The following is a 24626-nucleotide window of genomic DNA, read 5'->3' on the forward strand; positions in this document are numbered from 1 at the left end:
CATGAGAGCGAAGAGATTGGGACCTGCCCATCTGCTTCCCCTCATGAGGACAAATTTAATATCATGCAGTTAAGTAGTACAAAAAGTGTGCATACAAAAGCATAAATGAACACTGATACTCATAACCAACTCCCAGTGCTATGAAAGCTTCTCAGTTCTTCAAAAGGAAGCATTTTCAGGGTATTAGCACATGTTAAAACCAACCTAGTATATAATAAAGTTACAGAAGTTAATACAAAGTAGCTCTTATTCTCTGGAGCTTTTCCAGTAATATAAAATTCCTCTTTTCTCAAGGGAAAGAAATATTAAATGATCTTCCCATAGTTTTTCATTTCTCTGAAAGAAGTATTCTACTAACGCAATGTTCTATTTATCCCTAAGTAACAGAAAGAAGGACTTGATACAGTTCAGATTTTTTAATAACATGCCCATAAAAAGAGATTCCACAACAGTTCAGCTTGTCTAATACTGCAGTGTGGAGTTTTACACTTCAGGCACCTGCATACCAGTTAATGAAAAACCCAAAGACAACCAGGAAATGTAGAAATATAGCAACCGCCTGCCATATCACAGAAGCTCACCCTCTCAACTCTGCAAACTGAAGCTTGCTTAGGATCTGCAAAAGCTCGTGAGGCCACACCATACCTCAGCATGAGAAGAGAGCAAGAAAATTAGAGAATTTTTCTGACTCCATTTAGGTCTGTGACAGGTTGTATTTCCTCTCAATTATTAGCTTCTGAAGAAATAACATGGCTTTGAAAGACTGCAATTAAGCAGCAGAGTCAAAGCTGCTACATGCTTTGTCATAACTACAGGCATGCAATCAAGGATACATAATCTTCTGAAACAAAAGATTGTTTGCTCATTCATGAGAGAGCACAAACTATGCTTCTCTTCAGAGCATATTGGCTTCAATACTTAAAAATAAAGGAGACATTTTGGAAGGATCCAAAGGATTCTGTGGTATGCTGCAACTCCAGAAGTCACTGAATGCTCAGGCTTCAAGAAGGCCATTGAAAGACCTGCCCTGAAAGAATGCAATGGGTGGAAGAAGTTTATTTGTGAACTCAGGATTATTTCTATTCAGTCTCACTAAGTTTTTGTTAGAATAAGAAGCTGATTGTCTTAATTCAATTTTAAATAAAATCTTATTTTTTAGCTAAACAGACCTCTTGCAGTCATTTTTAAGTAAGGAAAGGTCTCAGCATAAAGGACTCACATTCTGGTGCTTGAAATTCCCATCACAGGTTTACACATAAGTTACCTGAAGTCGAAATATATTTGCACCTTTTACTTTGAAAACAAGTCCCAAATGTCAGTATCTATCCTTCTCCTACAGGCTTTCTTTTGAGAGTCAACTGTCCTCCAGGTTTTATGTTTCCTTGGCTGAAAATTCATGGAACAGGGAAGACAGTGAACAACAGTAAGCACAAAAAGTTCTGGTGAGCACTGCAAAATAAGCCTTAAGACAGCTCACATCTGATCCATTACAACCACAACTGAGATTCAGTTTTTGCTCAGTGTGATTTCAGAGATTAGGCAAAAAAGGAGAGTATTCATTAGCAAATCCTCCATAGAAGCCTCTTGTTTCCATTAGCCAAGATGCTTATTCCTTTAGCTACAACTTCTTGGTACTAGTCCTGTCACCTCATGCATTTCAACAAGAATATTAAACCAAAAAACAACCTCTGCCCTTGATGCAGTAGCTAGCAGTGCTTCACTGTCTATCAATAACTGCATAAAGATTTTGCACTCTGCCATTTACAACATTTTACATAATCACACCCTGATGAAATTATTTATGTAATATTTTAATATTACTGGAAAACTGCCAATCTCACAAGGTTAGCTCACAGCCACTCTGCCTGCTTCTGTCCACTGCCACTTCTACATTCAGCAACAGTAGCTTCTCAGTATTATCAGTTATCATTCTGCATTTCAGTGCTGAAAAAGGATGTGTTTAACACACTGCAAATACAAACAACTTTCTCAAAAAACAAACATCAGAATGAGCTGACTACAGAAATCTACTAAAGTAGCAATTGCAGAATGTAGAACAGGGTTATGCACTAGGCTAAATAAAAAACTCATGGTGTTATTGGGCTACAAAATATGCACAGTCAACAAGCAACCAAAAAACCACAGCAATTCAGTAAGAGCAGTCAATCAAAATACCCACTGCAGAAACTATAAACACATTTTTTCATGAAGTCATGTCTGAAGTCCAACAATGCACAAATTTGTAGCACCGACCTTTCATTTCCTCAGAACCTGCTAAGATACACAGACTGCATTGCAAATTGAGAAGCCTATGGATTTTAAAATGTTTTTTATTTTAAAAAATAAAATCTTAAACTTTAAAAAATAAAAAAACACCACAGGGGTGGTGTTATATTTTTGACCAGGAAGCCCCACTTAGTGATGGCACATCAGCTTTAATAACCCTAACTGCTTCCAATCAGAAGTACAACTACATACTGAAATAGCATTTTCAATTTCCTACGCATTTTCATAAAGTTTCATTTACTGTTCTGGATTGAAAAAAATGAGCTGAAAACCAGAACAGCAGACTGATTTAAGTTTCCATACAACACTCGTGACTGTGCTCAAATAGGACTCATTAAAAAGGTCACTTTCCCAAAAGAATCCCTTCTTGATTTCCAAACCAGCAACAAAAAGTGGAATTATTTTTCTACTATGAACCACTACATCTCATGAGATGTCATTACCAATCTATTATTCTCTTTTGAGTTTGACTCTCATTCATAATTACAGCAAGAATTGAATTCATATACATAAAGAAAAGAATCCATCAGCTTAAATGAAGGTTTGAATTACTTGTGGGTTTTGCCACCTCAGAGGAACCTTCAAAACCTCCAAAGCATTAATTCAAAGGCTTTTGAAATTTTGCCTTCCCCCCCTCACTAAGTAGGAGAGGGAAAGAAAAATAAAGAGAGGGGAGGGGAAAGAAAAATAAAGACAGGGGAGGACAAAATTATGAACTTATTTTAAGTTGTGCAATTTTGTTGAAATTATTATGTATAATATGCAAGCATAGCTGGGAAATACTATGTGCTTTCCATTTCAACAAAATTCAGTTTAAGATAAAGCAAGAAAAGATAATAAATTATTACAACTAAAATACAAGTATAAAATATTTATTACAACTAAATAATAAGTAGTCTTTAAAACAACTTGACTGCACTATATGAAAGACCACCTCCAATTCCTCTGTTCTCCTCTTTCAGGGACACCATTAACTCATTTTTAGTCCTTTAAATCCTTGCTCCAACATTACCTTCCCTTTACTCAGGATCCATATAACTCCCATAAAAAATAAACACTTAAAACTGATTTTAAAAGGAACACACAATAACTAGTTATTTCCACATATCAGAATCAAAACATCTTTTTCTAAACTGCAGCATTTTATTACAGAAACCAAACTCTGAGTTCAGACAAGAAATGAAAACAGCCTTATTAACTCTAATTAAAAGTTCTTTGGCAACAGACACTGATACCACCAAGACCATAAAAATCTTGGTGGAATAGCAGCATTTGGAAATTTAAGTTAGGAGACTGTGAGGTTTATACATGTGCTGTCTTTCTGAAGCTTTAACCAGTGCTTTTGGCCAGTTCTGTCAATAACAGTATCTTCACCTCATTCTGTGTAGTGACGTTATTACTTTAAATCTTTGCAGCATCAGAAGTAGGTACAAAACTCACCATAATATCCACAACAACAGTTTTGCACAGTGTCATCCCTTAAAACCTGTCTTTGACACTTATTCTGATTTCCTTCACCTCCTTATAGCCCTTGCAATCTCACCTTAAAAAGGGGGGATAGTTGCTCACCAGAGACCAGCACCATCTTCTCTCTCTGGAATAGTCAGCTCTGAGAACAACACACCCTATCTGCAAGAGCCCTTGGGAGCAGGGAAAGATCTCTGTGGACCTGAGGGATTCAGTGGTGCTACGGTAGGTCTCCAGAAACTCAGAAAGCAAGAGAAAAACACCGGAGAAATGGGGTGGTATGACCCTTTCCAGATGTTTTGTACAATGGCATTAAGCAAATAGGGTTTGTTTAAGATCACAGACAGAGTAAAAGACAGTTGCAAGCCCATTCTCCCAGTAGCCCGCTGATCTAATTAATTTCTTTAATAGTTTAACTATTTAGTCTTACTGGTATTGTTTTGTTCTTGTCCCTCGATTTTACTTATACTAGTCCTTGATACATCCCTAGAACAGCCCAGGTAAAACACCACTATGTAGAAAGCAGGTCCTATAGGTCCCTTTCCTAGGGAAAGCCCTATATTTATAGGTTCTTCTTTGGAAACACTGCACTATTGCTTCAAACCAATTCTCCAGTGTGTGGAAGAGCAGTGCCATTAAACAAATAAGTGGAACAATGGAAAATCATATGAAAGCTAGTTCTGCATTTAAGCTCTCATAATGAGTACAAGATTATGTTCCATTTGGATCTATAATTGTATGAACAGAAGCTACATGGTAACACTTTGAAGGTCTAACTAGAACCAGTAGAAAGGAGAATAAGTTGAAGAATTCAACTAAATAACTGAAAGAGGATAGTCCACAACAACTATGTTATTTATGACCAATATACTTCAAAATGAAGAGTACCCATGAATTTCAATTCACCAACAATACAGACCAATTTGATTAATACACTTACTATTAATCACATTATTATGTATTAACATGAATTATATAGTTAAACAGCAGTAAAACAATTTAAATAGTACACTCAACATACAAAACTTACAAGGAAGCAAAACCAGATATGGCATTCAAATCAGTTATGCTACAAGTTCAAAAAGGAGAATTTCCCAAGTGGAACACTTTAAGAACTTCCAGACCTTAAATGATTTTGACAAATACATGGAACCACAGGACTATGTTCTGGATTACTTAAAAAAAAACACAGTATTAACAAAATAAATAAAAAGGAAAGAAAGGGGGGAAAAAAACCTCAAGGGCACAAGACCACAATAAAAACTGACAGATTCAATACAGGAAATTAATGAGGTGCCTTTGCATTACCCATACTTCCACTGCTATTCATAGCCTCTACTTATATATCCTAATTTTTTTTTTAATTTCTTTAAGCTAGTTCTGAAGTCAAAATAGCAAGTGTAATCAAATTAATTATTAATCAAACAGTGATATCAGATTCATTAATAAAATGTTTTCTCTAACAAAAAGAAAATATATCATTCTTACCTCTGTTACTTTGGGCTGAAGTCTTAAAACTTCAGGACTCATGCGTGGTATATCTATGTGTATCTAATTAGACAAAGAAGAATACTGTAAAAGGAACCAACAGCATACTTTCTAAACAACATAATACTTAAAATAATTCCATTGGTTTACACTATTAGTTGTATCATTACTTTTGGGATAACATGGATTTTTACTATATTTCAGAAAATACAGCCAAATCTTTCAATAAAGCAAAATTTAAAAACACATACATTTGCATTCACAATCCAGGATCCTTACATCACATTTTAATTATCTGCAAATCATAATTACATTACCTCAGGGTAATTATGAATAAATACATACTATTACTTCTCTAAAGCTATATTCAACTGCCACTATCACAGAATCACTTAGGTTGGAAAATACCTGTAAAATCATCAAGTCCAAATGTCCAGAGATAAAAGCAGAGTTTAGCAGCTATTTTAATGCATTTGACAATCAAGAAGAGGGCACAAAAATACCAGTATTTCTAAAGTTTTTATTCCAAACTTCACAAAGGAGTTTTAGGCAACAGAGTGCTCAAGTGATGATTTCGTTTCCATTCACAAGCCTTATGTTAGTGATATTATATACTTCTTACTACTAAGGATTACTCTTGAAGCTGATAGAAAGATCTTCTGTCCTAAGGAGGGCTAAAGTATCATTGCTTCGTGTCACAAACTACTCCTTTCAATACAAAACTTGAAGAAAAGTTATCTGCTTATCTGGGTGAGCATCAAAGTTTGACATGCCTATGTTTATAGCACATCATATAGAGCTTCAACTTCTTAAGCAGAAGTTCAGAGCCAGTAAGACACAGTCACTGCTGCACATTCCCTGTCCATCTTCACTCATTTGAAAGAGGGTCTGAGCAGGACATGAAAGACTTGAAAACACAACTATTTATAAACAGAAAAACATGGCAACACTAACACTGACATAAAAGGAAATCCACTACTTCGAATTTCAGATCCAAACTACTTGATATTTTTGCTTCTAAAATCTAGGAAAATTATTAGAGGGTTGTCTATCTGGTAAGATTAAAGAAACAGAGAAAAACAGCAGCAAAGTTCAAAAATCATCTCTAAGACCTTTAGCAAGTGTTCTGTAGATAAGTCAATTCAATAGATGTTCTACCTGTCTGTAGGTATCTTGGTGGTTTTCATCATTTCTGGAATCATAGTATTGCTCAACAAATGCAAAATATTCTTTGCGTTTTCTTTGTAAAGTGCTTTCTCTTCGGTCCACATTTGCAGGAAGATAGCCCTGAAAAAACAGTGAAATGGAAAGGATGTTACTCTTTACAAGAAGCACTGCTGGTATTCGGTTACATGTGACAGGAGATCTAACAAACTGCTGTGGTGCCATGTGCTCCCACACAGATCTAAATAATCCTTTACTAAACTATTTTTCTAATCACTCCAACTGGTACAAAAGTTCAGATATAAGCACATTATAAAAATGGATGCCTTCCTTTCTTTTGTCTTTTCTTACAAAATGCAATTTCTCATCAAAAATACTAAGATGGTGTTGACTTTTTAGGAGAAAAGCTTCAATAAATAAATTCAGGTAAATTTAATATTATGTGAGCTCCTTAATTTCTATGTGGCTAGTATTGGAGTGATTTTATTACATTTTTAAACAATGTGTATTAACTCAGTTGCCTTCAAGTAGGAATTTTATAAATTAGCAAGGAAGGCTTAGGTTCAGTGTTAGGAAAAACTTCTTAACAGAAAGCATTATCAAGCATTGGAACAGGATGCCTGATGAAGTGGCTGAGTCACCATCCCTGGAGGTATTTAAATGATGTGCAGATGTGGCCCTTAGGGACAAGGTTTAGTGGTGGACTTGGCAGTGCTGGGTTTATGGTTGGACTAAACAACCTTAAAGGTCCTTTCCAACCTTTTGATTCCAATCACAGTTGTATGGTTCATAAAAAATGTTATTCCTGTACACTTTAATTACTTAGATTATGATGACAACAGAATAAGTAAAGGCCATATTACATTTCACATACCTTAAGAGGTACTTCCTTTGGCAAAATCAATTCCTTTAAGATATACAGACTTCTATCTGATTTCAAGTACTTTAAATCCCATCAGCTTCACTTTTGCCTAAAGACTTTGTCTGACATTTAATACTTTGTTCCACTGTTTTCTGTTAAATATTGAATTCTGCTATCCATTTATTCTCAACAGCTGTGGTTTCTTCCCTGTAGGATATCTTAGTTGGTTGCATTGGAAAATAATTCATATTTTTATATCACATGTGGTTGTTCAAAGGACACAAGTCCTTTTGCCATTATTCAAAGACTGAACTAATCTTTCAATTTGACATGTTGTGTTTTCTGTTCATTTTACAAATTAGGTTTTATTTTTAAAAGTTGGGAAGGCTTGAAAAGTATCAGCAGTGAATAAATTGGTGGAGAGTTTAATCCACTTATTCAATAATTTCCTCCAAAAGATTTTGCAAACATATCTTAACTTTTGTTACTCAGAAGAGAGCCTATATAGTTCTTCCTGCTGTTTAGGTACAGTGTACTTAAGTACACTTAAGTACAATTTTGCTATATTTTAAAAATAAATAATGTCTTTTTTCTTAATATATTGTTGCCAGTAGACATGCATAATATCAACAGAGTATTATATTGAAAAACTGTCTTCAAACACTTGTTAACATTATCAACCTGCTGACTATAACAAATATCTTGAGTGATCAATTTCTTAAATCATATTTTTAAAATCCCAATTTCTATGCCAGTTTTACAAGCAAGACAACCATCACCTGCCTCAGATACCACCAGGTATACTCCGTTCCCAGAAAAAAAATCAAGTTTGGGCTTTTTAAAAAAGACTTTTGAGTAATTTTGAAACAAACATATATTAAAACCATAACTATACTTTGGCTTCTTCAGTTTTCTGGATGTTTTTTAGTATTGCAACTCATCTTCAACCAAAAAAATCATTTGATTTTTAGGAACACTTATTTCCCCAGGAGCTCCTGGTGCATTGTATAGAATCATAAAATGGTTTGTGTTGGTAAGGACCTGAAAGATTATTTAGTTCCAACCCCCCTTCCATTAGCCCAGGTTGCTCAGAGCTCCATCCAACCTGGCTTTAAACACTTCCAGGGACTACCATTATTACTGCCCCTTACCTGGGACATTAACAGTAGGTCATTATTAGGTTTCCAACTCTTTAAACCTCAGTATCAGACTTCTGATTCAGAACTTAAAACTTGCTTATGCTTTAGCTTACTATGTTTCAAAGTCAGCTTTGAGTTAGCCATAATTTTTCTTACTTTTAGTATTTTAAAACAGAGATCCTAAACTTCAGTAGAAAAAAAATGTCTTTTGTTACTACCAAAATCACATATAACTTTGGAAACAGAACTAAAATAAATTGTAAGCTCCATGTTTAATTTCAATTACAGCAGGATATTTGAATATCCACCATTAAGCTGCATCTGCATTCAGCATTAGAAGGAACTAAGCTGTAAATTTAGTAGAACTCATCAGCAAGAAAGACTCTTTCAGTCACTGGAAATCAGTGTCAATCTGAAGTAAATACTTTGCATTCCCTACAGAATTATTCTATAAAAAGCAAAGCTATTTAAGTCTACTCTCTGAAAAATTCGATAGTGCTAAACTAGTGTGTGTGTATAATTCAGAATTTTAAGCAGTTCTTAAATGCATGAAGATTTGCTGAGAAAGTGTCTTTCACAGCCCCTGGAGAGTAGACATCACGAGAGTTCTGCTTCTTTTTAATACAAACATCCTCATAAACCTTCTCCCAACCACAGGCAGACAAACAGCTAAAAATTCTTAACTGTTTGTCATCACAAGCATTACAGCTGAAAAGATTGACATGAAAAATATCTCTATGAAGAATAAACTGTACTTTTGCAGAAGAACCTTTTTTAATATAGTGCAAACACCAAGATGAAAGAAGTTCTGTTCTGTAACACCAAACCCAGTGAATCACATATTCCCACAAGCTTCTCTCTGATGCCCAACTGAAACACCTCCACGGTACCTCAGACCACCCACTCCCAAGCTACAGCCATTGCAAAACCCTGTGACCATAGGGGAAAAGTCAGGGTGCTCAGTCAGCCAAAAACTCCCACCACAAAAAAGTGATTAGCTTTTTCATGAGGTGGTCTCTTTGAACTGCCTCACAGGTCTGACATCAGGAGAGCCAATGCCACAACTTAATTGACACAGTGGTTCAGAGTTGTTCATCTTAAAGCACTACAGAAGAATCAGCCAAAAAAACCTATAGATCCTATCACTGCATTTCCTCACTACAGTGTTAATCCTTCCTTGCAGTTACTTTAAAGTGAAGTCAGAATGAAGCCTTTTATAGGATGCTGATAGTCTTTGCTTCCCCTACTGTGTGTCTATTTTCAAGAAAACTTAAGAATGTACTTGTCTCTGGACACTGCACCATTCCATCAAAACTGGTTGAAAGAAGCCACTGTTATCCCAAGCCCTTCTTTCATAGAGCCCTTCTTTCATACTTTTCAGGCTGAAAAGTAAAGACACACAGCTGGGATGATTTACTACTACTTCTCATCCCCCTCCTTTCAATTTGATAACTTAATCTTGAAACTGAGTAAAAGAACATAACTTCCATTACAATTCAGCACAAGACACATTTCCAACCATCACTGATGGATTACAATTGATGCAAAATCATTTGCAATGCTTGCAAAAGCTATTAGTACTAAATGCAGAGGAAGAATAATAATAAAAAAATATAACTTACTGAAAGAAGCTTCCATGCAATGGGACGAACCCGTTTGGGAATGCCAGACCAACTCAATTTTCGCAATTCATCTATTAAAACACAATGGTTTCATGAGAAGCAAAGAAGTGTTTACAGCAATGGTCTTCTTAGAAAATCCAGTGAATACAGAAACATATGGCAATCCTAATGAATTAATAAAATACTGGATAATTGTTATCCATAAGGACACCTATGGTAATAGGCACTGAGTGTGGTAAGATAACTCTCTGGAATACTTCTCAGCATGACTTTTTGTCTCAGTTGGCAACTTACTCCATAAATGCATTATTCTTCCAAATAGATACATATGAAAGGAATACAGTATATCAAAGCAGATAAAGCAGTTGCAATATTATTAAAGTCCACACAAAATAAAGAGCAGCAGTATATGCTTTCCAAAAACATTAAGAAGTTCACAGTACTTCTGCACAGTAAATATGCATGAATGGAGGAAGCACGAAAGCATGCTTATACACATAACATCAAGCAATTTCACAGTTCACAATAAATTTCTCCCTTATCCTTCATCTCCAGGAGTTGAGAGGCATTGGAAGAATAAAAAATGACCAAAGGCTCAGTAACATTATAAAAATACAGTACTACTAGAGTTCAGTGTGAACCAAAGTGTCAAAGAAACAACGAAAGCAGAACTTGTACAGACTATCAACACAGATCAAGAGAGAAATTCAAAAAGTCACAGGTTGGTACAAAAACACTTCATTATGAGTATGCTGTCACTGCAAACACAAGGATTCAATGGTAAAAAGATACAAAAAGCAACTGAAATGAGTTTAATTTATTGCCATACTGCAGCTGTGATCATCCTGCCCAACAGGAACCCCAGACTGCACTGATTACATCACTTAACCATGTTTTCCATTTTTGGATCTTTTTCCAGCATACTTCTACTTCCTTTTCTCTGCCCCCATTTAACAAACCACCCCAACTACTTCTTCCCCTCATGGTCCTGGCTTCACTACTACTATACCCAAATTTGCTATTTCTAAAATGATTATCAGGCACTGTTGGTCTTAAAACACTGCACTTCCCTAAGTGATCCCAGGGCTTCCCTCCATGCAATAGCACTGTTTGGGCACCTCTCACACGATTCTCCCTTTACTACTTGTGAAATCCAGGCATACCAGAGGGTACTACCCACAACTTGTGCAGCTTCTCACACTGTGGTTTGCTACATGCAGCAATTTTTCACATCACCTATTGTAGTTCACACCCCAGGGAGTTTGTTCAGCATCCAAGCATCTTGAGTGTTGGCTTGCAGCCCCGACCACTTCGGCAACAAGCTTCAGTTCCACCCATGATTTGATGCCCCACAACACTAAGCACTACAGCATAGGTAACAGTATCACTGGTTGTATTCTAAAAGCCAGAAAGGCAGGAATTGGTCAGAAATGTAAAGACAAAGGAAACATATAATATGAACAAGAGTAGAAAAACAGTATTTTGTATAATTTGTGAACAAAAACAATTAAAAAAAAAAGAGATATCTGCATTAACTAAAAAAATCTACAAATTGTATATGTATTTCCCTTCTACCCCAAAGCATGACAGCTCCAATTGGTTTAATATCTATGAAAGCCTCACATCTTCAAAAACAAAGTCTCCAACTGTGCATCTTCCTGCTTTACTCCTCCTTGTGCAGTATTTATGAACAAATATGCTTTACTGGGTCTACACTATTTGTGTTCAGCCTGAACGGAAACTGATCTTGTGCATTAGTTTATTACTTCCTTACACAATCATTTTGCTCAAGTTTCAAGTTTTGGCTGTCTTTACACACAACCATACAATTTAAAAACTATGTAATTAGTATATGAATAGAAAAATTGTAACTCAGCAACTACTTTTATTACCTTCTAGTAACACAATTGTCCATTCTCAACTCTATATCCACCGAACCCACTCTAATCTTTCACCTCTCCAATTTTTTGTTCCACCCCTAACTCAACTCAATAGGAATCCATGCCTAAACATAGGTACCAACCTCTAACAACATCCTCTGTAAAGAAAAAAAAAAAAGTATAAAAAAGGAAAATATGCAGCTCTACTGTCACAATCAGAAATGTGAAGCATGTGATTAAATGATCATCCCAAATCATCCAGTACAAAAAATCCACTTACTTTTAAGTATCTCATTTAAGGCCAAATACAGGAAATACTCAAGCAAACTGGAACACAGCTTATTATCCCTCCCTCCCCTCCTGATGCTATTCTGCAGTGAACATATATTGCCTATCATATATTCTAAACAATAACAGATGCTATGGGAGTGAGTTCAAAAGGACTGCTCTTTCTGTGAGGAAATCTCAGCACTGGACATGGAAGTAAAAAACAGAGACAAATTACCTTTTTTTAACAATGTAACTCTTATTTGAAACAGATTCTCTACTTATCCAGCATGAAGGATTTGGGAGTGAATACATCTCTGCATTCTTCCATTCTGAACACAAATAATTGCTTGCATTGCTTTGCCACTGCCTTATTCTATCTGGGATCTCTTTTTACACCTAGATTGTCTGATGGGCCTACAAAATCTTTGGCAATGTTCCTTCTCCCAGTATATCTGAGAAAAACCATTTAAGCTAGTTTTTATACATTTCTAAGTTATTTCTCGAACTCTCTTTTAGAAATGCTTCCATTCATTTGGCCTGAGAGCATTCATATTCTGCTCTGCTCTCCTTATTTGACATGGAACTTTACCTTTTGGATTGTATTTAATAACCTTCTATTGTATTTAATAACCTCTTCTGCTCTGTTGTCATGCCATCCCTCTGAACTTTCTCAAGGCTTTAGTTTCTAGTTTGGCTTTCCTAAGTGGCACAGTAATTGCTTTCAGGACAGAGAACTGTTAGACAGATGACTGCACATCTGAGAGTTAAGTCAATTCCATTGCAAACCATTAGCCCTGGGTATGTAATAATTCTATTTCTTCACACTGACTGCTGTCCTATATCACAGGATCTCAGATTAATCCAAAAAAATCAGATAAAATTCTGGCCCTAACTTTTCACTACAGTGAGCTCAACTACTATTTTGCCAGTGACAAAGAGCACACAGTAAAACTCAAAGGGACTATGCAAGAATTCTTATCAGGGGTAGTAGCAGCCCCCAAAAGCACACAGTCTGACCCTTGCATGACACTATTGCTAAAGCATCAATTCACATTATGCTTTCCTCTGATGGTTCATCACCAAAACAAGAGGAAAGAAAACAAAGGATCCTGCCCTTTCCAACACCAATTAAAACAGCACGACAAAAGTTGCTCCTGGAAGACTCAGTCTAACATCACTATAACATAAAATAAAAATGCTTCTGGTGACAAGAAAAAAAAAGATTGAAGCATATACACAAAAGTACCATTTTACACATTTATAAAAGACTGCCAGTGAAGCTAAATTCTAATACTGTTGCTAAAATACATTAAGCACATGTGCATTTGATTAGACATATATTGCTAAATTTTACAGCAAGTGTCTCTATTAGTCTTTAAGATAGGCTTTATTCTTAAAAATTATTCAACAGGTGAGTTGTGAAAAATCAAATAAGAACAGATAATTGAAATACTTGCATTCTAGTTCTCAGGTTACCTTGAGACACTGACTGGTCAGTGACTACTGACTGGTCATCCTCACTCTTGTGCCTGGGAAGATCATGGAACTGAAGATCCTCCTAGAAGCTCCATGAAGCCACATAAAGGACAGTGATGTGATTTGAGACAGCCAGCACAGCTGGCCAGAGCAAGTCCTGCCTGAGCAGCGTTTTGGCCTTCTATAATGGAGTAGAATCGGTGGACAACGAAAGGCTTTACAGGTGTCACCCATCTAGACTTCCGTAAAGCCTTTGCCATGGTTCCCCACAAAACCCTTTTCTGTACTGGAGAGAGAAGTGAATTTGATGGGTGGACTCTTTGGTGAATGAAGAATTGGTTGAATGATCATATCTGGGGAGTACTGGCCAGTGGCTCAATGTTGAGACAGAGATCACTGAGGAACACTGTCCCTCAGGAATGCATACAGAGCCCAGTGTTATTCCACGTTGGGGACATACTGTGGGACCAAGTGCACCGTCAGCAAATTTGCAGATGACCCTGAGCTGAGTGGTGCAGTTGACACACCTGAGAGCTGGGATGCCATCCAGAGGGACTTGGACAAGTTGGAGAAGTGGGATCATGGGAATCTCATCAAGTTTAAGAAGAACAAGTGAAAGGTCTTGCACCTAGGTTGGGGTAACCCACCAGTATCATTGCAGGCCAGGGGATCAGGGATTATGGCAATAAACATGGGAGGTAGACTGGGGGACAAGAGGCTGGACAGATGGAAGAGCCAAATGTGTCCTGGGCTGCGTCAAAAGTAGCATGGCCAGCAGGTCAAGGAAGGTAATTCTCCCCCTCTACTACACTGGTGAGACCTCCAGGTGGGCATGGAGGGATCAGCTCTAAAGTCTTCAGTAAAAGAAAGACATGGACCTTTTGGAGCAAGTCCAGAGGGCCTTGAAGTTGGTCAGGGGGCTATAATGCCAAAAGTATTTTTGGGTTTTATACCTTTTCCATATATCTGTAGCTCAGTAGACTACTGTCATATAGCTCCTTATAACTAACTATAATATTTTCCTACCCTATTACCTAAGTTACAGAACAATAAGCTAACCTTCCTGGAATCTTATTTAGTCTTGCCTCTATAGTGTGAACCAAGAACATCTTTATTTTCTCTATATATTGTAAACATAATAAATGTGGGGTTAGAAGCTAGGGGCAGCCTCAGTGGATAGCAGAACCAAAAGAGGGGATTGCTTAATTAACTGTTTCTCTAACTGGATGATTTCTTTTAAGTATGCTAATGTGTTAAACTGATAAAATTGTCAGGGTCCTGCATTATGTGTACATCTTGCCATATGTGCACTATGAAGGACCCTCATTAAAGGAAACCACTTTTTATCATCTTAATATTGTTTGGCTTGTGGCACCAGGCATCAGCTGGACCACCCTTCCTATGAAGACAGGCTGAGAGAGTTAGGGTTGTTCAGCCCGGAAAAGGAAAGACTCTGGGCAGACATTGTTGTGGCTTTCCAAGATTTAAAGGGAGCTTATAAGAAAGATGGGGACAGATTTTCTGTCAGAGTCTGTTTTGATAGGATATGGGGTAATGGTTTAAATCTGAGAGACAGTGGCTTTAGACTAGATATAAGGATAAGGAAGAAGTTTTTTTTACAGTGAACATGGTGAAACACTGGAACAGGTTGCCCAGGGAAGTTGCAAATGTCCCATGTCTGGAAACATTCTGGGTGAGGGTCAACCTGGTTGAATATGTTCCTGCTAATTGCAGGGGTGTTAAACTAGATGGCTTAAAGGTCCTTTTAAACCCAAACTATTCTATGAACTTAGTATTTTAATGAATTATTAAATTATTTGTCATTGGCTGCAATGTTACATTCTCCCTAGCCAAAGCATAACTTCAAGGAATTTGTCATTAGAGCAACTCCTTCCCCTTGCAGATTTCCCAAAGAATTGGACATCCCAGTTTTGTGTTGCTGAGCAAGTTTCCAAGTACAGACTTTCTACAAAAGTTTTAATAGCACCTACCAATCAGACATACATTTTCAATCAAGCTCATACTGCAAAAATATTCTTGCTTAAATACAATTAATATTTTCCTAATCTTCCCAGAACAATTATTTTGAAAGTGAGCATTTGTAAACATTCTAATTACAGACATGATCACTTGTTAAAAGTGCGAGCAAAGAACCAGCTGAAATTCATCAGATCCAAAAAGAGTATCTGTAAAACCCTGCCTGTGAACTCTGACCCAAACTGAAAGGATACTTTCTGAAGAAACAGTTTAAACCCCAATTGTTACTCTGCTTTTCAGCAGCCTCATTATTTGACATAATCCTGTGACCAATGAGTGTTAAAGAATTTATAAGTCCCCATAGATTTTAGACTGAAAGATCCTCCATTAGTTCACACCAGCCAACTATCACTTCTGCTTAGGAGACAGCAGTTACTTTTCACAGAAACATTGCTGCTTTAGGATATCTTATTATGAAGGCATAATGTGGTATGAAAATGCTTCAAATTAATATGATTAATTTAATTTTGGAAAAAATGTTTTATCCTGTGTACACTAATATTATACTAATATATATATATAGTGTATACTTCAATACATTTACAGATACATTCCCCGTCTCTGAGGAAGAAAAAGTTTAAAGCAGTTATTCTAACAGCAATCTTAAAAGTATCCTTTTACTGCATTTAGATTGAAAGACCTCTCATATTCCATAAATATTTCATGGGGAATTTTACAAAGAAAACATGCCATTAATTTATGAGCCTTCAACTGTACAAGCAATTAATGGAGTGATTACCCACTACACCTAAAACACATGAGGTCTACAAGTATTTTTCTTGGAACTACAAGGTAATCACTCTATCCATTATAAATATATAAAAAAATAAGCAATATTAGAGGAGTTCAAAACTTCTCTATTATTATATAGTATATTAATACATATGATGTATGTATTATTCATTTTTATATAGCTGTTATTTCATGGAGATTACTATAAATGGCTACATGAAGTGATGGCCTGCATGAGCAGCTCCATGATAGATATGATAAACTAGATTTACATGGTTTATGTTCCTATAACAAATTCCTTGGATATTTTAACAATATAAAGCCAGAAAATTCTTCCAAATGCACAGATGCACAGAACTGCAGCTCCCCCAACAGCACGTTATAGTACAGGCAGTACATATAGAAAACAGGTTTAATAGAGGGCTTGTTATTACTATGGCAACCACAGCAACTGGTTTTCAAAATGAAAAATAGCTCTGTTAGGCACTTCATTAATTTTTTTTTTAATCAAACACTGCCCTTAATCTCCTCAATGGAACAAAGAATTATTCTGAAAGCTGCAGAAACAGGAAATCAAGTCCAATCCACCTTTGTAAACACAGGGTAAGAGCCTTTTCAGATCCTTTGCTAGAAAAGACTACCAAAGTACATCTTGTCTGCTACTTCACGTAAAAAGCCAGAAGCAGATGAGGTTGGTGTTACAATGCACAGAAAAGCAAGTGATTAGGAAAACTAAGGCAAAAACAAGATTATTGAAACTGCAACACAGGAAGCTAATGATGGAAATTATAAGTAATGCAGAACAACTGTGGCAGCAGAAGATGTTTTTCATAGTTCTCCCAAAACATTCAATTTCTGTGCATCACAACTGTTTTTATTTTTACAATAATGCCACTGAAACAATTTCTAACTTTTCACATACAGCTAAGGGAAAAGCTTCTAAACTCTATTCTGAATGTCTGTGTAAAAAAAAAAAAAAAAAAAAAAAAAAAAAAAAAAAAAAAAGGCAGCTCTTACTGATTAAATTATGAGTCTTTACTCCAGTGGTTGCACTGGAAGTATTTTTTTAGTTTAGCTTTACATTAGGTTCTGTTATATCAAATTCCTGTATAAGGCTAACCCATAACCTCTAACACACACAAGCTTTCTTCAGTTAACTGCAAACACACATTACATCCAGAGTAGTTGTCCATTGTGTCTAAAGCACACACAGAGAGAGCATCAGGGAGGGAGCATAGCACAGACACAAACAGGAAGACTTACTCCACTGTGTTTACCTTCAAAGACAAGTTTTATGTACATTTTCCAGTTCTGGGCATGCTGCTAATGAAATAACAATGACTTATGTTCCTACTTTATTAACAGTAAAGAGATGCTGGCAAGAACACCTAAAGGATTAATTATAATTCCTTGAGCCTTCGTAAGCCAACCTACAAGCTGTACGTGCCACTCGTTACAACATGTACATTGCTAATCTTGATGTTCAAAAGCTTCAGGACACACAGCATGCTCAGAGTTCTCAGGAGTCTTGCTGGTGACATTCCTGGTAAGTCCCTCCCCTGCCAAAAAGTGTGCAAGAAGTCATGGAAAGAGGCAAAGATGCTCCCTCAGTCTATGACTTCAAGAGAGAATACCCATCTATTTTACTGGATAATACAGATTTCCAAGTGTAAGTTTGGCTTTCATGATGCTATCAGATAAGGAAGGGAGACAGCACAACAACAACAAAAAAAGTCATACAAACACAAAAACTACAAGAACATTTCATCATACAGTACCTCTCTTTCTCCCGGGTCATCCAGACTAAAATATCCCTCTTCACCACATGGCTAAGACTCACAGACTGTTTTTGAACACCTTATCAAAAAATCAGTGCAATGAGCTCCTAAAAATTCTGCTGAAACTTAAACGGACAACAAAAAAACCTTTTAATTAACCAACCATGCAATTTGGAGTAGAATGCTGCCTAACTCCTTTTTTTTTTTCTTTGATACTTGGTTAGTTGCAACTACCAAGGCTCTATGTACACAGGAATTTGAATGATAAAGTTAGTGATTTTTCCAACAGTAACCCTTCACATCAGCTGAATGTAAGGGTCCCACTGTAAACTCCACAACCAAATCTGCTTGGAAAAAGACATAGTACAGAACTCCACTCTTCTTTAAGGGAGCCATGAGTATAACATGGAAGTTTTAAGGATTGTGCTAAGAACACACTTTTTAAGCAGATCAGTGGTTTTAACCTGAAATGTTCTCTGTGGATGTCTACACAAAAAGAGACATCTCTAAGCTATTTTGATAGCAACAAAAATCACACAGATCTTTGATAGGCAAGAAGTCCAGAACCTCAGAACAAGGCTCATCTGTGTAGTTCACAATGCCTCTTATCCATCTATTAATTTGAATCATACTTGAATACCAAAACTCTTGACCAAAAAAAAGGGCAAAGTTTAAAGGTTACAGGTTCCTTTCTCAGAAGAGAATATTATCCTGTTTGTTAATAGGAGCTGCACCTGTTTAGTCTTACTCTTTTTATCCTCAATAAAATCTTAATTCAATGAAAGGACATATAACAGTAAGTGGTCTTCACTCAAGTTAAAATTAACAAATCCTTGTTAAAAGATAACAATATCAGTCTACAATTAAACTACGGTTCTTCTGTAAGGTCTTTGATATAGTCCCCCACAACATCCTCACCACTAAAACTGGACAGATTTGTTTGAGGGATGGGTGTTAGATGCAGACATTCAGTCAGTTCCTGATCCAAAGAGCTACAGTCAATAGCTCAGCTCCAAGGGGAAACCAGTAACAAGGGGCATCCCATGAAGGTCCACACCAGGGCCAATACCATTTAGTATCTTCCTTGATGGCTCTGGCAGAGGCAGCCAGTGCACACTCAGTAATTGCAGATGACACCAAGCTGTGACACAGTGGATTTGCTGGAAGGAGTGCATCCTATCCAAGGAGACTTGGACAGACTTCAGAGGTGGGCCCAGGCAAACCCCATGAAGTTCAAGGAAGGCAAGTGGAAGGTCCTGCCCCCAGACTGGAGCAATCACTGGAATCAGCACTGCTTTGTCAATCTAGGATCTCAACAAATGTGCAATACATGCTGAAGAAAAAAACAATGCAAAATCTTCTCAAAAATCTTTCAAGAATCTATTACCATCTAGTTACAACAAAAGATCATTGATACCTTTACATAGAAATATTTCACTAGAGCAGTAATCAGAATAAATGCTTATTATTACACGAAAATACCAGATATGAGACCAACCCACAGAAAACAGGAAGACAAAATACTAATCCTGCAAAAAAAGTAACTAAAAATGGAATAAATAATGGATATTCAGCATTCATTTCTTTCAGAAGACTCTGAATTAATAAAAAAGATGTTACAAAGTCTACTGGGAGAATACTGCCCCTTTTTATTAATTCTTTTTTAATGACGTAAATAGGAAAGCACATTTTATAGCCAAAAAGCTAACTAGAACAGAACAAGAATGAGAGAGGACACCTTTTGGTGATAATAATTGGAAAAGACAGATATGACTAATGGCATGTCATACGAAGCAGCAGCAGGAAACATGTTAACTTTATACTATATATCAACAAGCTGAAAGAAGAATAGGCACTCACATGATCAACTACAAGTAATTCACAGCTCCAGGGGGCATTAAAATTCTAAATGGCATGGATGTACTAGGAGCACAGAGATAAATCACAGTGTAGCTTAGTTCAGATAAATTAATGAAGCTGGGAACAAAATTAATCAAGTTCATTTCAATTAATGCATTTTGTAAAGTTATGGAAACTTTTCAATAGCACCAGTTTGGCAAGCAATTTTACAGGACATAACAAACTGCTGTTACAGAATACTAGATTTATGAGCCATAAGTGAAAGAAAAGGTAATTACTATGTTAGATCAGGTTTAATATAAATCTAGAATGGATGTGACCATGAATAGGAAAATCCTACTTTTCAAGTTGCTGCAATAATACAGAAGACCACTGTGATGGGAAAAAGATATCTAACATGTTTTCTTTCTGAATTTAATCTCTAGAGAACGACTCTTGAATTCTTTCATTATAGTATACAGAGTCAACCAGCTATTGTTATGAAATAATCTGATATTACATCATTTTTAACTCCTGTAAAATATTGTAATTAGTTTTTGCCACTGTCAGATTAATCAAAAGTTCAGCTATTATTTACATGTTGTCTAAGACTTCACAACATTATCCACTACTTCCATAGCAAAGGACTAGCTAAGAGATAGCACCCAACTCAGCAGCCTCTGGTACTCTCTGAAAAAGTCTTCTTTTCTGAGACTTGGTCAGTAGGAGGAAGAGAAATAGGAGTTTTTTTAAAAGTACAATGAAAAGTGCTCTTGAATGTGTACAGCAGCTGGAGTAAATTTAAGATGGGAATACTTTACAATTTTCATGGGTGCTTTTACAGGGCCCTGTATTATTTTTAACAAGGTAGTACCCTAAAACTTCAACATATTATTTTATTCACTTAGGATTTGTCATGACTAAGTAGAAAAAAAGTGGCCCTAGTACGCAAAACAGTTTTACAACTTAAGAAATTAGTTGGTTTGAGTCTGAAATAATACATGTGTTATGTTGCATTACAATGTTATGAAGCTTTACTAAATCAAGAAAACACAGCACACCAAGCTTACCACTGGTTGTTGCTTTACTTAAATAAACATGTTTCTCACATCCAATTACATGCTCAATAGCCATATATGTGTAAAAGAAGAGAAATTTAGTTGATTTGAAGAGAAAGAAGGAGTAAAGGAAGTGCTTTAACCATCTAGTTTTTAAATTTATATTAAAAACCCACCATACATCTCCTGTTCTGAAGTTGCAAGTATGCAACGACTTGTTTTTGTTGTTTTGTCAAATATTACCAACATTGCTTAGATTGTGTTTGCACAGTAAACAGCTCCCTAAAACATTTTACGAGATTACTAAAAAAACACAAGTCTAATAAAAAAAATTCAACTTTAATTGGAAACCCAATAGACATAGCAGTACCGCTCCTGTAATTTTTACAACATGGTCTTTGAAAGAAAGGAAAACTTCTCAGAAATACTCGCCCCACACTGCTTAGTTAAAGTTCTGTTCCCTCCTCTTAAAGCAAGGAACTGTTTGCAAGAAGTTCTGCAAGCCCATCTTCACTCAGTAATGCAAGGTCTATCACAAGGAAAGACAAGACCTGAAATTAAGTAAGTCTACAGCAAACTGACTGCAAGTCAAGCATAACCACAGGATGATTGCACAAAACTACTGTGAATTATTGCTGCTGAATAACCTGGCATGCACTACCAGGAGTGGGAAGCTAAGCAGACAAATAGACCCTGCAGTCCATTCCACAGCTGTCTCCTGCACTCAGCTATCCTGCCAACAGCCCCACTCTGCTTCCTGAACCTGCACCCATGCAGCTCACGGGGATCCATCTGACAGGGCTCCTCACCACAGTCCCTGTCCAAACAAACTGCTGCTTACAATAGGCTCCTTCTACCACATTTCTTGCAGTAACCACCTATTTCCACAAGTTCAAAGTATCCAGCCTGCGGACCAAACCCAATTCCAAAATCTGTTAGTGGTTTCCAATGCCTAAATTAATCTCCACTTCCAAATCTGTACATATAATCCATCTTTTTGAGGGTTTTGTTGTGAAAGAACACACTTTCATACCTCTAGTTGGCATACAGGACTAAAATGGCATTTTATACTATCTTTGTAGGATAATGATTATTCAAGTGACTGAAAGGATTTCAAGATCATTTGTATTACTTTTTGCATTCATAGCCAATGTCGATTTCTCTCACTGCAATAAGAGAATATGGGTGTGACATGGCTACAATTCCACAGATTAACTTACTTTTATTTTGCTTTGAAACAGCTTGTTACACAATCCATTTCAATAATACACAAAACTATACCAAGGAAACAAACTATAGAAATACTACTGATACTCCTACTTACAAGCAAAACCAAGCCAAATACTTGCAGATATGAAGAGAAATATTTACAAAAATATCTCAATGTCTTTCGAATTTAATTCGTTGTGACAAACAAAGCCCAACTATTTGTGGCTCTAACACAAACCCACACACACCACATCACCCTACACACACACAGACAGAATAAGCCATCTGCAACAGAATAGCCACCTATCTTTATATTACTCACCACGGATTCTAGCTTGGAGCCTACTGCCCGGTTTCTAACTTAGTATATTTTCAGTACTGTACTGAAGCAAAAGAGGAGGAAAAAGACCACAAAAAACACCCAACAACAAATTTAAAACCCACCACACACAGCCTGCACCACTTCCCCAGGCTACTGCTGTCATTATAAATCAAGAATACTATTTAAAAATAATCTCCATTGTAGAACAGAGCTAAAACAAACACCTTCCAAAAATGCATACAGACATGCAAACATCAGATTCTGATGAACTGTGCATACAGCAATAAGCACATACATGTCTACATATGTATAAACAACTTTTCCTAACATAAATCAACAGTCCAAGCTTTACTCTCATATATGATCTACACCTAAGAGCTTCATGATCATCAAGAGTCTGCATGCCATCAATAATGAGTTTATTTCTTTCACTAAAAACAATCATTCATTACCTTTAGCTAGATGCAGATATATGCACTGCTGGACATATTAAAGATATAAAAGTTAAAATATTTGCATAAGAAAAAATGAAAACTGGGTATAAAATTCTATTGACACAACTTCAAACTGTACTTATCAGTTTGCACAGCAAGAGAAAGAACAAGCTTCCCATATAAAGATGTAGAAAAAGCATTATTTAGTGGTTAGTACATTAAATAATATTGAGAACTAACTAGATATTTTTCTCACTTTAATATCATGGAAACATACTCAAATTTCACTTTTCTACATGCATTTCAGTGTGAGATTCATGAAGTTCAATAGCAAAAAAAAAAAAAACCCAAAACCAAAAAACTAGTTTGTTTAAATAGCATTGACTAAGTTCAGCACAGGCATGGTGACTGCACTCCTAATAAAAGTGGAAATTTTCTTCTAAAATTATTTCACTTTAATCCATAAATCTAATTTACAGGTAAAGTAGTCCCAACTTATTAGACAGCAAAAGTGAAATAGATAGGTTTAAACTGAACTCTGTCTTCCCTCTGAGTTTGCAACTTTATGTAACAGATTTCTACCATCACAACACTCTTAAGCTATGAGTTTTCATGTCAGTCACAACCACAAGGGTGACAACATGTGATAGATCAAAGGGCTAAAAAGTGATATTTAATGATCACTTTGAAGTTTATTTTAAGTCCCCCTGTTATTCACAGTTGCATTTTATAAGAATATCCTGTATTCATTAAAATGCTCAGTCTCATGCAGCTATTATTGTTTTCATAACTGTACTTTCCCAGCATCAATCTGACAATATAACACAGCATAGGGGGAGAAAAAAAAGCCTCAACTTGGAGTTCATTATATTGAAGAAGCCTCATGACAACGACCAGGCAGGACAGCATAAATTCAAGAGCTGCAAACATGCAATTCCTACTTCTAAGTTTCCTGGAGCTATCTTCCAGAATGGACTACCTCCAAGACATTTTCTTCACTCACTATTTGGCTCTCAACTCCTAATCACCAAGTTCTCCAAATGCAGTGTACTAATTCTGCTTCAGATTTTCACTTGGGATACAAAGCCATTTGATTCTGTGATACCCTCTCAGCACTTGTATTGACTATTCAGCAGCTAAAATCCAGTATACAAAGGCAACAGTCAAGTTATCTGACAATACATTTGTTTTCTCATTGACTTGTTGTCAGCATCCACAGATGAGACACAGAACTACTGTATCAGCCTGTGAACATGAAGAATCAGGCTCACTGAATAGACAAGCAGTAATACTTACACACCCCATCTTTTTCACTCCTATCTATTTCCAAGCATGAAAATCATGCTTGTATACCAAGCTGTTCTATTATCAGACATTAACAATAAACACAGCTAATTATACTTCAGAGGTTTTTCTACAGAGATTAGTCTAGGAAGAAATAATGTAAGAAAGAACAAGAAGCCATCAAACTCTCTAGATATTAGTAGAATGTAAGCAAATCATTCATTAAAAGCAGGAGTACTACAAATTTTCAATTTTATTCTTTCTTTTCTAAGATCAGTT

At 36.2% G+C, this 24626-nt stretch overlaps 1 protein-coding gene across 4 annotated transcripts in view; it reads right to left on the minus strand.

Moving 5' to 3' along the window:
* Window positions 1–24626, minus strand: part of TBC1D22A (TBC1 domain family member 22A) — a 135764-nt gene that overhangs the window by 105494 nt on the left and 5644 nt on the right. For all 4 annotated transcript variants that reach the window (XM_062491594.1, XM_062491591.1, XM_062491593.1 and 1 more), the window contains 3 exons: window positions 10029–10099; window positions 6400–6528; window positions 5242–5304 (listed from right to left, as the gene is read on the minus strand). In XM_062491594.1, coding sequence (XP_062347578.1) covers window positions 5242–5304; window positions 6400–6528; window positions 10029–10099 — 263 coding nt within the window. The remainder of the gene's footprint in view (window positions 1–5241; window positions 5305–6399; window positions 6529–10028; window positions 10100–24626) is intronic.

The sequence above is a fragment of the Cinclus cinclus genome, chromosome 4 (genome assembly GCF_963662255.1).
Source record: "Cinclus cinclus chromosome 4, bCinCin1.1, whole genome shotgun sequence".
NCBI classification, from domain to species: domain Eukaryota; kingdom Metazoa; phylum Chordata; class Aves; order Passeriformes; family Cinclidae; genus Cinclus; species Cinclus cinclus.